The sequence below is a fragment of the Apaloderma vittatum genome, unplaced genomic scaffold (assembly GCF_000703405.1).
Source record: "Apaloderma vittatum isolate BGI_N311 unplaced genomic scaffold, ASM70340v1 scaffold5356, whole genome shotgun sequence".
Classification (NCBI taxonomy): Eukaryota; Metazoa; Chordata; class Aves; order Trogoniformes; family Trogonidae; genus Apaloderma; species Apaloderma vittatum.
Window position 1 is genome coordinate 53,045 of NW_009719891.1, and position 16,263 is coordinate 69,307.

General features: G+C 38.2%; 1 protein-coding gene across 1 annotated transcript in view; it reads left to right on the plus strand.

The window, feature by feature from the left end:
• Positions 1-16,263, plus strand: part of DOCK3 (dedicator of cytokinesis 3) — a gene marked incomplete at its 5' end in the record, with an annotated part of 160,559 nt that overhangs the window by 52,442 nt on the left and 91,854 nt on the right. The window contains 2 exon segments of the mRNA XM_009870815.1: positions 9,749-9,830; positions 14,746-14,806. Of these exon segments, the coding sequence (XP_009869117.1) occupies positions 9,749-9,830; positions 14,746-14,806 (143 nt within the window).

Here is a 16,263-nt window from a genome sequence, read left to right on the forward strand (position 1 = left end):
TCATCTAATGATCTTGAGACATTTTTCAGCCAGATTTTTTTACCTGATAAAAGTTATCAGACAGATATATAAAAGTTTAAGATATTAAAGGCATAAAAATATTAGAGGACACAATGATTATTTTAAATACATGATCTCCTTGACATTCTTAGCAGGTTAACTTCCAATCCATGATTAAAGTGGTTTTGATTTGACGAGTGTTAGAGTATAATAGAAAAGGAAGCGTTTTCTCAAGCTTAATGCTCACTTTGTAGGATCTTGTCCTTTTTTAGTATCTCTAAAATTCCATTATTTTTCATAGTTGTTACTGAATTGATAGAGGTCATGATACTGCCTTTGAGGGGAGTGGGGAGGGGTGTAAAAAGAAAATGCTTGTGACAGTGTTTAGATAACATAGAGTGAAAGTCTCTGCCTTGAAATACTGGATTTAGAAATTATGAATTTGTAGGGGAATTAATTTTCACTTTTTCAAGAGCAGGAGATTCCTCTGACACAATATCCTACTTCAGATGTCAGTATACAAATCTGTATACCAAGTTGCTGAAGGCAACCTTGACAAATTTGAGAGGAATCCTTCGTCTCTTTCTGTAGTTATTGGTAACAGTTAGCTCTGTGGTTCTCATCATCATTTAGTTATATTTTCTTGACTTTTAAACTGTGAATAGGAATGTGTATCAGCTGCTCAAAAATGTTAGCAGGAACAGTGGAGCTAAAATTGCATTATGTTAGCACTTGTTGTCTTGAATAATTTTCTTATAACACCTCTTGATCTAAACAGTTATCATTGTCTGGAACTTTTCATTTTAAACACTAAGCAAACATCTGAAAACGTGATAGCAAATTTTCCCCCATTCTATCTGCGTAGGGGTCCAAGTCCTCTCAAAGCTTTGATAGCCAGGCTCAGCATGCTTAACGGGAGAAGAAGTCCAGACAGAGCAGCTCTGTGTGCTCCGAACCAGAGGTGTGGAAACCATACGTGTTCTGGAAATCAGCTGCTGCTTGGGGAGAGGGAAGCTGAGCAGCTGAGAGTGGCAAAGGGATTGAGAGACAGAGACGGGGCAAGCCAAGAATAGCCAGGAAGATGATGGACGTTAATAGGGCCAGGGGGAGGGGAGGCAGGCTGGCTGACTGGATGAATATGGTTGAGACTGATTAGCTGACAAAGAGATGAAGTTAGTTGATGTGGAAAGTTCCACATGAAGAGCTGTGGCAAAAAAGCCTGACTGCGTCCTCCCCCAGTGCGGAACTGACCTTAGGATCCCTTGTTTTCTACATTGCTTCTCTCTTTGGGTAATAGCTCTGGGAGTGCAGGGACAATGTCTGTATATTTATCTCCTGTCAATTACTTTAAAATATTATCATGTTCCACTATTGCCAGTTGCTATGTTAGGAAGCAGAAAATTACATTTTACTTTTATTATGTGATTGCATGGTAAACTTGCCATTTGTTAGGTTTTTTTATAGCAGCCTTCTCATACTTATCTCACGTCAGTATCATTTGTCTACTGGGAAAAAATAACTCAGTGTCATTCAGAATTGTTTCTTTAATAAGCAGAGATTTTTCCTAGGGATTAGATTTAGCAACTAATGAGGTTTTTCTTCTGCTTAGTCATGAAAAAAAAAAGTCAATTTTGTCTAGTTTTTACCTCTTTTCTAACAGTCTGATCTGTTTGGATAGCTAATCCTCCATCAATTCTTCCTATAATTCACTTGATTGTGTTCTTAGTATTTCAGGGAGGGTATTTGGTTTACTTTTGTGCAATGGATAATCCATAACAGTAATAACAAGGAGGCTATCAGTTCTTGATCCTGCTCAGGATGAACTCCTTAAAACCATCATCCAGTAAGCACGCGTTAAGGAGTATTGCTCTCCATAGCAGTGGGCCTTGTTCTAGTCACGCTTGTTAGCGTGGAAAATCTGTGGGACTTTGAAGTCTACTGCACACTTATGGCAGAGGACAAAGAGCCTTTCTGAGGTATTATATGGCTTTTAGAAAATACAAGATTGACCATCACTGGAGACAGATGTAACCTATGGAGTATTTTAGAAGGAGTTTTTTTGTATATGTAGGTGTGTACTTTTTTTTTTTTTTAAAAGGCAAAGGAAGAATAACACCTTTTCGTTTTCTCTAACAGTTTGCTTCATATGACTTCAGTGCCCTTTCCCAAATCCTCATTTGCTTGGTTTTCCTATTTCTCTCCTTTGCTGTTAATAGTATATATTTTGAAGAAGCTATTACTATCTGGATTTATCTATTAAAGTTGTTGTAGAGCAGTAAGTGGTGCTATTAGAGATGTTAATTCTTTCCTATAAAATTACTAGCACAGAACTATTACAAAATGGAAGCTTTTACAAAAATCAGTTTTATGCTTCTCACCACCTCCCTCCCAAAAAACATTTTTTCTTTTGGGGATCAGATACGATGTGCCACTAGGCAGCGATACAGCTCAGAGAGGGCTATTACAAGTAATTTTCTGTCTGTGGGAAGGCCCAGTGTGACAAATGCAATTTTTCATACTTGAGCTCTTGGTGTTGCAAAATTCACTGTCAAAACCCAGTTCTGTGTCACTGACCAAAATTGTCATGTGCAAAGCCAAGTAAGAGATACGTGGTTTATAGTGCAAGAAGCCAAGGAAACAATTGCTGTATTAGACCTCAGAACTATTAGCTTCTCCCAAGTTAGAAATGGTGATAAAATACTTATTCAATAAAACACATGTAATCCAAAATTAGAAGTCTTCCCTACAGTTGTGTTCAAATCATTTTGTGTGTACTGCCTGGCAGGGTTGGTCTGCCTTTCTTTTAACTAGGTGAAATTACAGTCAGTGACAGGGACTCGGGGATCACGCTGTATGGCTGAGGTCTCTTTTCTGGGAAATAGAAACTTTTCCTAACTAATGGAGAGGATTCCTTTCAGGAGGAGAAATATGTACCTTTCATGGTGTAAAAACAAAAAAATACTAATGACAGTGTCAAATGTTCAGGTGTGGCAAACTCATGAGAACCCAAGGAGAATGTAATTGGTGCTTAGCTACCTTTCTCCTGCAAGCTTTAATAATGTTTTTAACATTGTGGTTGTTTTTTACTGTAGTGGGCTAGAAAGAAATGACAGGTAGTTATTTTCACTATTTTCTGTTTCTATGGAGACCCAGTGTTTGCAGTAACAGTCTTACTGTAAGCTCTGTAATCCTCCCCTGGGGCTTCTAGCCAATGTGGTAACTTAATAATTCATGAGCATTAAGCCTGAATTTGCTGGGAAGCAAACTGTGTTGCTCGGAGCTGTTTTCTCAGAGCCAGATTCATTTCCCTCACACATTTAGTGTTCTTTTCTCTAAGATGTCTTTATAAAACACACTTCATAAACCAAAGCAGTGTACTTTTCCTCACTTGTTGTTGAAGGGGGGGTTACTGCAGAACTGCTGGATAAGGCAGCTGGTGAAAGGGCTTCCCTCCTTCCCCTGCAAAAGAACAAGGGAAAGAAACAAACACGTACTGTGAGCACATACCTGAAAAGGAAGATTTTAAATAGTCTATGAATCGTTGTTCAGACAATGTGCAAACACAGTTCAGCAGAGGAGATGTTTCTGTCTCAGGGGTTTGGGAATGAGCGCTGTCGACAGTGGATTGCTCAAATACTGCTGCGCCGTGGAGTCTAGTGTAGGCTCCTGGTTTATATTATAAACGGGAATTGAGTTCTTCACAAACATGGCATCGTTCTGTACATATGCTTTGACCTGAACTAAGTGCTGAGAGATTTTATTATTAGGTCGATCTTACAGCAGCTCTAAGGACTTAGATTTTTTGATATTTTTTTTTTTTGAGAGAATGAGCAAAAATTAGCAACTCTAAAAGGTAAATCTGATTAACAGAAAGTAATGTTGAAAAGCTTTTTAGAGAGGATACTCCTAGATGGGCTGCAAACAAATTTCTTAATCATCTCAAGAGTTCTGCCTTTTAGAGTATGATGGATGAAGGCAATGTCAACCAAAAAGGGAACCTTTGTTAGAAGTATTTATGGTATTTCCACAAAGTAGTATTTACAAAGGAGCTGTTAGGAGGCGCCTAAATTATTTACCATTTGATCATAACTTCACTTTTCCATTTCTTCACTTCGGTGTCACAAGCAGTTGTACTTCATTAGAAACCCTTTCATTTCATGCTTAAAATATCTTACATGAGAAAAATCAACCCAATATTTATGCCAATGGCAAATGAGTGAAATGTTGATATACGCTTGTACTTTTTTCATGAACATGAGACTACCTGGGCGAGCTAAAAATTCAAAAGTCCTGACCTGAACTTTGTTTCCTTTTTAGAAAGTTTCTATAGAGTTTTCATCAGGATACGATGCTGTCCTGTAGTGACCTTTTTGATCACTGGGCATAGTAATGTTTTTGCAGTTGACAAACAAGATCTTAATGAATTTGGAAATGGAATGAAAATTAAATTCTGTGTTTTCCCTGATGTGTTGTATAAAGTTGTACAAGCAAATATGAGAAGTTTTGTATTGTTGTTTCTTAACTGTATTGCAGGATGCAGCACATATGGGAGGCTGAGGCCACACAGACAGATTTTTCTCTCTGCCACCACACAGGCAACTGCTTTCCTGAAAAACTAACTAATGCTTCTGCTCTGGGGCTTTACAACTTCTGGTGTACTGGTTCAGTGTGCTTCCTCTCTGATACAGAGAATTGTTTCCCAAGTTAATTCATGCAAATATTAGATTTAGAGACTGTAGTTCAGTCTCAACCACCAAACCCCAGGAATCTCTTCCATAATGTTTTTCTGCTCTATGAGCATTATGAAACAAACATCTTTTTTACAGCTTCAAGAAAAAAATAAAAATATATATATGTTGGTCATATACACCAGTAATTTCTAGCATAATTCTACTCACCTGGCCACCATATTGTTCTTGTAGAGCTTGTACATACAGTCGTTGAAAGAATGTTGGTAAGATTTTGCTTGCCATGGCGAATAAGGTTTAGACTTTCAGAGTGTAGAGTTTATTCTTGAGATTCATGTGGGACAAAATATGGTACTTTTATAGCAATGCCTAAAATGCTTATGATATTCCTATGCCAACTTAAATTTTATTCTTGAATTATTGTCAGGCACATGAGCATTCATGAAAAGAAGAAACGAGAAGAGATTTTGTGTGTGTGTGTGTGAGAGAAATTAAATAATGTCACCCTTTCTTAAATAGTAAGACTGAGTGTGATAAAAGGAGCTGAGCTGTGCTGGCTCGGCAGGTATTTGTTTGTAGCTTATTCCTGCTAGCTTCTGTGACAGCAGTTTCACATTTTTGTTTCTGGATTTTTATTTTGTATTCAGGTGGGGATTTACATGATACTAGAAGAGTGAGAAAAAAAACCTAGGGAGACAGTGAAAGAAGATCAAGTTACTATATGACTTTCCACATCACCCGTCTCACTGTACACTGATACATACGTCATGGGACCAATATGTATTTAAAAAATAGCCTTTATTCTCAGAAGGGCTTGGAAAACCCAGTTAAACACAGCTTTTGGGAAAGGATCAAAGTGTTGGTAAAAATGCTGGGGGTTTTCAGCTTTCACCCAGTTGTTCTCTGGAAGTAAGCACTGAGGAAAATAAGAAGTAAGGAAACAGATTTGTACTTTTTCCCTTCTAGTGGCGTACTGGAATGGAGAGGGTGAAGGAGGCATTTATTTCTGGGAGAAATGGCTACAAAACGGTTATTTAAGGCAAAGGAAAAGTACAAGGTGAGGTTTCTGCTTAAGGGGGATTGGCACTCTAAATGTTTTGTCTCTGCTTCAGAAAACAAATCTGCAGTACACTATTAAAGAAGATATTCTTTATCATCAGTTTCCAATTCAAATGAAAAATTGATCTACAGTCTCTCTACAGACTAGTATTGCTTTGGCACTATGCATCTATTAATGCTGTACTTACATTCATAAATTCATACACAGTCAGGATTTTTGCCTCACAACCCCCCACTGATTAAACCCATGGGTGAGTTAATACAAGAGAGCTCACTCGTCTGTTCCAAGCTCTTTACCAGGCCTTTTGTTGCCTCTTCGCATGTTATGCGAGAAAAGCCCCGCAAACAAACAACCTCCACAACAAAAACTCCCCACAGGCATAATGCCACTCCTGCTCACCAGCAGTAAGTTTTGTCCCTGTTTGCCCCTTCCTTCATGCTGAAAATGTAGTGTCCCAAACCACTGATTGCTTCCTGCCTTTTTTCAAAAACAGATGCCAGTTCAGTATGGTCCTGCTTTTCCGACCGCTAAAGGACGCCAAGAAGCGAGACACTACACTGCTTACATTTTTCTTCCTTTCGAGTAAAAGAAGCTATTTGAGTTTGCTGATCAGAGCAGTGTTACTTCCATTTGAGTAGCTTCAGCAATTATTAATCATGCGAGTGATTGTAAAACCTGACTTATTGCTGCACAAAAGGTGGTTTCACTGTAAAATGATTTAGCACAGAAGGAGATCTTGCAGTTAGAGTAATTAAAAGATTGCTTGTAGTGTGTAGGAACAAGAGGAATAAATAAACTTTTGTTTAAGATACTGCTACTTGGTGCACATCTTAGGTCTGAACTCAGCAAGGTAAAAACATTAATTGTTTTCTCTGTTTTGTTGCATTTCTCATCTGATTTTATGCAAGAGAGAACTGGGTTTTGCTGTATTTTCAGTACAACTGAAAATTAATTTTTAATTGTTTTATTTTTATAGTAGTTTGATCAAGCAATCGCGTTGCATCAAATACACAGTATCTCTCCATACTTAATTTCCACAATGCATTTGAAAATTATAACTACTGGGAGTTTTAATTCTTCTTATGATGTTTTTGCCCTCTTAAGATAGAGTAGCATGTATCTGTTTTCTTTAAGCAATTAGAGCATGTTCAATTCTAATAAAAATAATGCTTAATGCATACAAAGATAAGCAATTATTTGCATATGGAGTTTACTCAGATTGGATAGTTTTATCTACTGGACTAGACTTTAATGTTGTGTGGATTCTGTGCATGCACTTGACTTTGTGTAGAAGATACATTTGAGCAGTAGACACCCTGAAGACTGAACTCTTTCAAACCAAGTAGTTCCCAAAATAAGAAATTAAGTTTCCCATTTAAGTTTTGTGGCCTGAAATCGGTGTATCTTTGCCTAAAAAAGGAGCTATGATCATAGCTGAAGGCAGTGGTACTTCAGATCATTGAAAACAAGACTATTCTTCCTGGTTTCCTTTTACATAGAAATAAATTAGCCGTTGTGAAATTGTGAAATCTGACTGTGGTTCATAATATGGATCAACAGTGTAAAAAGATTCAAGTTGCATTCCAGGATATACTAACGTTATCAACGTTAATGAGTTCTTGGTGGAATGTTTAAACTAGTTTCTGTAAATTGTTGGATCTCGAATAGTAATACTGAAGATTAGAGAAATTCTGGAGATGAGAAACAAAACTGTAAGTTTAGGAGCAGTGACTATAAGGAAAGGTGGAAGAACTTGAGGTAGCTTAGTCTTTTAAGATTTCCTATTAGCACTGCTGTCTTCTCGTTGTCCTCGTCCTCTTGGTGGATCTCTCCTCTGACAGAATGCCTCTTCATGTTTCCCAGCCCTCAAATGCTGCGGGTGCCTCAAAGGTCCTCTTAAATATTTAGCGACACAAGCTCAAGAGAACTCAAGAGAGCACGGGAAATTAAAGAAAGGAATATAAAGGTTGTTTCTGAGTTAGTGATGGAATAAGGGAACAATTGATGACTAGATGGGTGAAAAAGATGCTGGTCTGCTTCATTTCTTGAAAAGCATTGGAATATGAGGACAGGAACCGGATTTTCTCTGTGGCTGCAACAAGAAAAAAGGGTGAATTGCAAATTCTAAAAGATTTCCGTTTGATAATGGAGTAAAACATTGCAAGAAGCTATCAGACAAGTCTCCGGAGTATCTCTTTGAATGTTTTGAAAGCAGACTAGGCAATACAACTTCTAGTAATGAATCAAAGTATAAATAGACTATCTCAGCTCGAAGATTTGGCAGTCTCTTCTCTACCATTGTAAGAGGGACAGCCTGCACAGGATTCTGTGGCTTACAGTATTGTATTCAACTTCGGTTATGAAAATGAAATGCTCATTAGTGCTTAAATAAAAAATATTGAACTTAATAGAGATTTAAAATATAATACATAACATTATTGTTTATTGCTGCGACTTGGAAAGAGTTGATTTTTCCTTAAATTATGACATATTTTTAATGATACAAAGCATGATTCCTATTTGGGAATGGATAGTAGAAAAATTAGTTGTTGTCTCATTTATTCCCTGTATTAACTAGTTTACCTGTGGACATCATTGAGACTGTTCTGCCTGCTCCTCTTCTGAAATTGAGTAGGGAGGAGCTGAATGCCAGCAGCTGTAACTGCTGCTAACCAGCACCTCTTTTGGTTCACGCTAATACCTGGAGTTCTGCTGCATGACTGCTCGAGTCGTACATTACAATCAGGATTATTAAGGTCTTGATTTTGCATGTGGGAAATACGCATATGTGTGTGTTTGTATTTGTGGTGTAGGTGGTACCAGTACTGGACTGTTACGAACTTATATTTTTAGAACTCTTTGTGAAATGGTGTTGAAAAGTTGCACTGTGGGTAAGTTCTCTAAAACGATTCCAGCACTTTTTCTTGAATTTCTTAACGGTGTTAAATAGCTTACTTATTGGGCAAGATGTTTGATGACTGATATCACTACCCTTTATGCAGTTAGCTTTTCTAAAGGGCTCTTTAACATACAGAAGAAAGTGTAACAAATAGCAACAGCTATGCACTGAAACCAGACATTTCCAAGCTTTTGTTAAACTACGTGGTTTAACTGTAGGGATGAATAGCCTTTTGGAGCAAGCTACCAGTAGTTGTGTGCTCTACATCTTCAAGTCTTCTAGACCAGGACTGAAAAACATATTTTAGTCACAGGTTACTGGAGTTCATACAATCATACTGGATAAAACTGAAAGGATTTGTGCTATAATGGAAATGTGACTAGGAGATTTAATGAAGTGCTCTTGCTTTATTTCTGTGAATCTGTAGGAAGAAAATTCTGGTCAGTACTTAGTGTGTCGTTGCACATCTAACAAATAAATTTCTCTTACTCATCTAATGAATTTGTATACATAAATTCTCTGTTGATTTTGAGAAATAATGTCCATGTCCATGGCTTACTGTCCATAGTAAGGATTATTTATTTTGCAGTCTGGTTATACATGTTAGTTTTGCTGGTAAAAGGACTGTTTAATTTGATTGATAAGAAGTTCTGTCAATTGAATCTTAGTGGGTTTGAATTGGTGTATTGGTTCTGTAAATAGTGTAGGCTGAAGGAGATTACTTAATTGATGTTCTTGTTACTTTTAGCTTTAAATGGATTTTAATGAACTCAGTTTTACCAAAGGCAGTGTATGCCTCAGCAAGTGTGCCTTTGCCTTAAGTAGCTGTGATGTGTTCAGATCCTGTGTTTCATATATACACATTATTTTAGTGTTGTTGCATCATGAACATGCATCAACATGATGTTTTCACACGCAGAGTACTTGCTATTGAAAGTCTTCTGTGCTATTCCGTGTAATTTTATCCAGATCAATGAGTAGTATTTCATATGCTTTGGGAATTAAAACAATAGCGCATGTTTAAAAAAACTTCCTGTATTTTTTATTGAAGTGTGTACATGAAACTCTTGTTTATTTTATTTAATATTGTTTGCTTTTTAGTGAGAGGTTTATGGTGAGGTTAAACAAGAACGGAGGTCCGAGGAATCCGGAGAAGATAGATCGAATGTGCGCACTTTTCACAGTACGTGTCTATTCCCTTTCTTCTTCCCTTACAGTAGTGTGTTTGTAGATGTAGTCACCCCAAGGGGAAAATAAACCAGTTCATCCTTTCCAGTATATTATGTAGAATGGAAGTGCTTTCTAAGTTTTGATATGGTTATAACTAAATGTTAACATAAGAAAATGGACGTGCTTTTAAATTCTATTTATGGCTAAGTGAATATTCTGAAGTACTTCCTTTTCAGTGCATTCGTTCTTGCTTATAGTTTGAAATTTGGAATATTTTCATTGCATGCACTGTGCTTTTTGATAACTGGGCATAGGAAAAAGCCGCATTGACCTGAACCACCTAAAGCAAGGCACTTCTTTGTCAGAATCTAAGTTAGAAAAAACAACTACAGCAACACACATGTGCGTGCAGAAAACAGAAAGTTCTCCAGAGAGATTTTTATGACCTGTTCAAGAGACCCTGCAGTAGCCCCAGGTGGATGATACAGCAGTAGGCTCCCAGATCAGCAGCAAAGTGTGTGTGATGGAACAGAAAGACTGGGATGTGCTGCAGAAGCAGCAGCCAGGTTGAATCTTGATTGTAATCAAGGAAGCACTGTGACTTCCTAAGTTTCTGTGGCAGGTCTGTGTCCTGACACAAAGCAGATACGACCAACTGTACCAGCAGTCTTTAACCATCTGTGCCAGAAAGACAGGATAAGTACTGTCCATCTGTGGCTCCTCCCAGATGATACCTCAGTTGAGAGTGAAATAGCCAGCTAAGATTTACTTCCTTTTAATTCTTCACACTCACCTCTCACCTAACTGCATTCTTTCAGGGTTTTGGTTATGCCAAAAGAGCAGTTTCAAAACACTCAGGCTTTAATATCTTTTCTGCACTGGTCTTAAGTTCTGTTAAAAATTGCCTCAGCATCGTGTGTTAGACCATGATTTTATCTGTCACTTCTCAGAAGGAGTATGGAAATCGAGAGACACTGGAAGTTAACAGCTCATCGCAGAAGAACTGTGGGAAATTTCAGATCCCAAGTGTGATAAACACCTTCCGTCGTGACTCACCTTTAGCTAGTGCACACGCTAGAAGCTCTGACAAAAGTATTTTTACCTTCAGTGAAGAAAAAAGATGGCACGCAGCTTTGATATAAGCTTTAGTTCTGGCAGTGACACCCTTGTAAGGTCAAGCAGGGCTGGATGCCGAAATGGATGTGGTTCCCAGCACGGTTCCCTTCTCTCCTTTAAGAAGATGGCTGAATTCCTCCTCTTAAGGAACAGAGTATGTCCAGCCAGATGTAGGGATACTCAGCTCTACCTCCATCTGGGTGTAAGAGACGCAGATCAGTCCAAAAAAGGCACTGTCATTGATGCTGCCATCAGTGGCAGTTCTGGTTTTGGTATCATTAGTGAAGTGTTACCAGCTGATGAAATATCAGCAGAGGTGACAATGTCTTAATATTGCCATTGACACTGATGGTTCCACTGTTGGTAACTCAAAACGAAGTTATCTTTCTCTTCTAAGAAAGAGATGGCCAGGGAGCGAGCTTCAGCACTGCTGTGTGGATGGTGCAGAAAAGTTGAGTGCAAGGTTAAGAATTGTTTTAAGGATTATTCCCAACAGACAGCACAGACTGGTTTGTATCAAGTTAGGTGCTCTCTGGCATCTTCTTAAAAGATTTTCTCCATCAAACCTCTCCATCTATACTGATGCCACGCTACTTCGGGTCACGTAACAACTGTCGTGTTTCACCCTGTCTTGTTCTGGTGACCAGCAAACCAGCCTTTACATGCTTTCAGAAATGCAGAAAGAACAATCATGTGTTACAGCCAGGGGCATGCCTACCATAGCTGCAGCAGGTGCCTTCTGCATACGAGGAAGGGGGCCAGCCTAGTCTAGAAGAGGCCAGCCCCAAGTTTTGCAGACATGTGCCACTCCCTAGCACCTGTACTTCTGACCAGAGATCACTCCCAAGCTCCTTTTCTATTTAGCTATGCAAAACCACCAAAGCTGCCACAGAGTCAGCTCTCTGAGGTGCTTAGATTTGTTGTCTGCCACTCTTTGTGGTAAAATGTCTGTGCTATATAATAGGAATTATGACAATTGGAAAAATCATCTGGAAAACAATGCGCATTCTGATAGAATATTTTTCATCAGTGTATTCTAAGAACTTTCCAAAGTATGTCACAAAGGAGCAACAAATAATAGCTTTTTGAATAACCATTTTATCTGCAATGGTTCTACCTTATCATAATTTCTTAATTATGAAATTATTCCAAAGTAAGACAGTTCTATGATTTTCAGGTTTGCTTCCAAGCTTGTGGTAGTCTTGACTTTAAATCGTGCCCTCCCCCATTACTCCACAGTATCTTTCTAAAATTCTAATCTTTCCCAGAGGCACAGAGGCCCATATCTTAGATAATTCAAGGTATTCCTGTCTTTTCCTGCTAGCTCTATTGCTTCTAGAGCTTCAGCTGTCTCCTTGTGTAAGAAATCAAAATTACTTGGGTTTTGGGTTTAGATCTGCTGTCATATCGTATCAAAGGTGAGAAAATGCTTCCTCTGAAGATTAAAGCTCACTCAAGCAAACCTCAACCTATGCACATTTTAGAAACATTTCTGTGTCTGAATTAAAATGTTTTAAGTGTTATTTGTGTTAAATACCATAGTGGCCCTTGAGGTTGGCAACTGGATATGGTAAAGTGTTCAAATAACTACTTAGCAGTAGTCAGGTATTCCTGATTCCACTGTTGTGGGTGTGTTGATGTTTGAGAGTTTTTTTATGTGTAAGTAGACCTTTATAGAAACTGGCATCGTAAAGAAATAGTAATTACTATAGAGTAACTCTTTTCCCCATACTGGTTATGGAAGAAAAACATGAGGGGTGATCTTCCAGAAAGCCATGTAATTGGAATTATTATGAAATTAATTGTTTATCAACCAGTATCATTCATTAAGCTCAGAAATATGTGGGAAATTAACCTGCTGCAGATGCGGTGTTTAGCACACCTTTTGGGAAATTGATTTATTTATATTACTCACAAACAAATAATAAGTGTAGGTTGTCCTCCTCTGGATCTTATGTCGTGTGCCTGGATTCCCTGCAAGGACGTTACCTGAAGACTTCCTCACAAGAGTTGGAGTTTTTTGATTGTTTAGTCCAAGTCGTAGTAAGGATATTTTGCCTTGTAAAAAGCCTCTGCCCTACAAAAGGAAGTACAAGGCCATCTGGGCCCACATTTTTTGTCTTTTGACTGTGACACAGTATATTTTTTTGTGAAATTGAAAAGCAAGTGAAGTGTGAACCCATCAATATGTGCATGCCCTACCATTTTCTGATATTTTGACAGCTGCCCTTTGAAAAAGTAGTTCTCTAAATTGCTGTTAGTTAGAACTGGTAATCTGATACTATAGTAAAATTGACCCTGTTGAATCATAGATATTTAATAAAATCTATTACTCCCTAGAGTATCAAGTATTACCTCCAAGATTTTTTACTTTTTGAAACGTATTGTCAGGCACTACTGAGATTAAAACTGTGTCAAATCCCTTCTTATTGTGGAACTTCAATTTCTCCAAGACATGCAAGTTAAAGCCTACCATATGCTACACTGCTATGTTGGGTGATGAAGGAAGCCTAGAAAGTATGTTCCCTTATTCATGCAGCCACAGAATAAGACTTGAAGAGAAAATGCTAAGGAAGATTTATATAGCTTAATTCTTCGGCTTCAGAGAGCCATGATCTGCTAGCTGGTAAGCATACCAAACAGCGTATTTGCAACTCTTTGCATATGCTGCCCAGGGAAATACGGTGTTCCTTTTAAACGGGGTAGGAAGATACAGCCGTGAACGTATTCCTTGCCTGCTGCAATTTAGCAATATAACGCTATTTGAAAGGGGCTGAAACTTCTCCTTAGAATAAATTCGCATTATGCCTAGTTCTCAGTCACTGTGCCCAGATTTTACTGTGCTGTACATCACTATAATCTGAAGCTCAGTGTTCATGTGCATCACCTTCATAATCTCAGTTGTTGCGATTTGGTTTTTCAAGTTATATAGGAAAGAAATTTGCTGTGTGGCTTAAAACCAAGAAGCATTTGGCTAAAATGGGCCTTTTAACTCTCTGAGTCTTCTGCCTTTTTCCTCTTCAGACTTCTGCTTATTCTGAGAAATTGCACCTATCCACTCATAAAATGGAGATTAGTTCAAATGCGAGTCTTATCTCAGTTCTCACAGTCATGATGCAAATTTTTTATAGAGGGTTCATGTGAGACTAAGACTACATGATGAGAAGTCAAAAGCCAAAAAAGGAAAGCAGAAGTGAAGAAACAGGATTAGGAACAGGTCTGGGGCCAGCAATCAAGGGTGGGGTGAAGAAAGCCAGAATGGGTTGCAGCTGAGGTAACGTGGGTTTAATTTTCCTAGGTACGTATAATACAATCTAGCAATATGTTTGAATTAAGGATTAAATGAACATTTTAAATATTTGCCAGAATCCTGATACAGCATCAGTAGTCAGTTGAGTCAGAATCTTTAATTTCTTTTCCTTTTGAAGAACAGTCCAACCAAATATAGAATCACAGAATGGCCTAGGCTGGAAAGGACCTTAGAGATCATTTAATCCAGCCTCCCTGTTGCCAGGGACGCCACCTCTCGACTAGATCAGGGAACATGGGAACCAAACGGGAATCAAACCCACGACCTTGATGTTGTTAGTGCCACACTCAACTGACTGAGCTAACTGGCCCCCTAATAATCATTCTAAACTTTATTTTTCTTATCTGTAGATCAGAAATGATAATACTTTCTCTTATTTAAAGATGGAGGAGCTAAATGAATGGAGAGTGATACTGTGTAGTATCTGTACTGTTCAAGGACGTTTATTTTGGAAGTGAAATGTGTTCTTTTATTAATGTCTATATTTTTTCCGTTCTTTTAGGATCTCAGCAGCAAGGACATGAAGAGAGATTTGTACATAGTTGCCCATGTAATTCGAATAGGTACAGTATGATTTACTTGAGATGTATTGCTTGAAATGTATATAATTAATAAGGTTTTAACAGTATTTTTAAATACATGTTTTAATTAACTGACATACTGATTTAACCAGTTAGAAAGTTCAGTCAAAGACTGTGCTTATCTGCTAAGCTTAATATTCAGACCCTATGTGTTAGAGAGCTACTGATGGTTATTTAACAGTGATAATTTTTTTTTTTTACTTCATTAAATACCACATTTGGGGGAGGAGGGAGGAACTAAAAACGCTTTTGTTTAATATTCCAAAGTTTCCAATGAGCTCTTTCTACTGATGATATATAGCTTGTTTACAGGGCAGGACATCAGTATACCTGGCGATGCACGTTGAGTGCAGAGGCTATGAGACAAATATATATAAAGATCTGTTTTCTGTCGTAGGAGTCTGTGGTTCTTCCAAGAACCCACATTTGAGTTTAGAGAGATGCCTGTGAAAGAGCAGGGAAGCTGTCACGCCTGTCAGATGTTCTTTCTACCTGCTGACACCCAAAAAGGACCATTAGTAGCAATACCTGCCTGCTGGAAGCCCGTCAGGCTTGCAGCCCAGCATTTAGCAGCATGCCCTTGCTGCTCCCAGGTTCTTTTGACTGCTTGCCTGTGGCTATGGGAATGTGGATCTGAACGTGTCGTGCCTAGACCTGACCCTGCCCAAGGAGAAAAGCCCTTCCTTGCTAATTCACTTGACTAGTCACCCTTTGTAAGAGTGAGTTTCTCTGACAATACGTAGGCCAGGCTGGGCTTCGTTAATTCTTTTTTGAAATTTGCAGTAGCGAGAAGGGAAAGTGTTTATGATTGAAGCTGAATTTAGAATGTGTCTTACACGGTATAGTGCAGTGCTCAAAGTAGCTCACACATGGCTAGATGAATTTTTTTAGTCCAGCAATGTGTTGCAGTGAAGTGATTGTGTGGCTTCTGGTATGTGAATTAAGTTGCTAAAATCAGTTTTAGATGGAAGATGTTGGATAGAAAAAGCTCTAGGTAAAAAAGAATTAGTTAGTAACATGGAATTAAATGATTCTAAGTTATGAATGTATGTACATACTTTCATTAAGAAATTACCGAGTAGATATTTTTACCTCTGTTAAGTACAACTCGTTTAAAATATTTACACCTCAGATGTTAACAACATATAGCTGGAATAGCAGACCGTCTCTTCAGTTGTATTATGCTAAACAACTGAGTAGTGCTATCTCCTGGTTTTCAGGTTTCCAGTTAACTGAAACATGGCTAGGTAGTGTTTGCAACAAAAGGGTATTTATCCCTTTTTCCAGCCCATTCACTACTGGTATCCATTACCAGCCACAAAGAACTTTTCTCAAGTGTGGAAGTTCTGAAGCCACTGCTTTGTTGTGTGGTCCTGTGAATGACAGTATGCCTTCGAAGGCACACATGTACTAGAAAGATGGCTTTTTCATTATCTGAC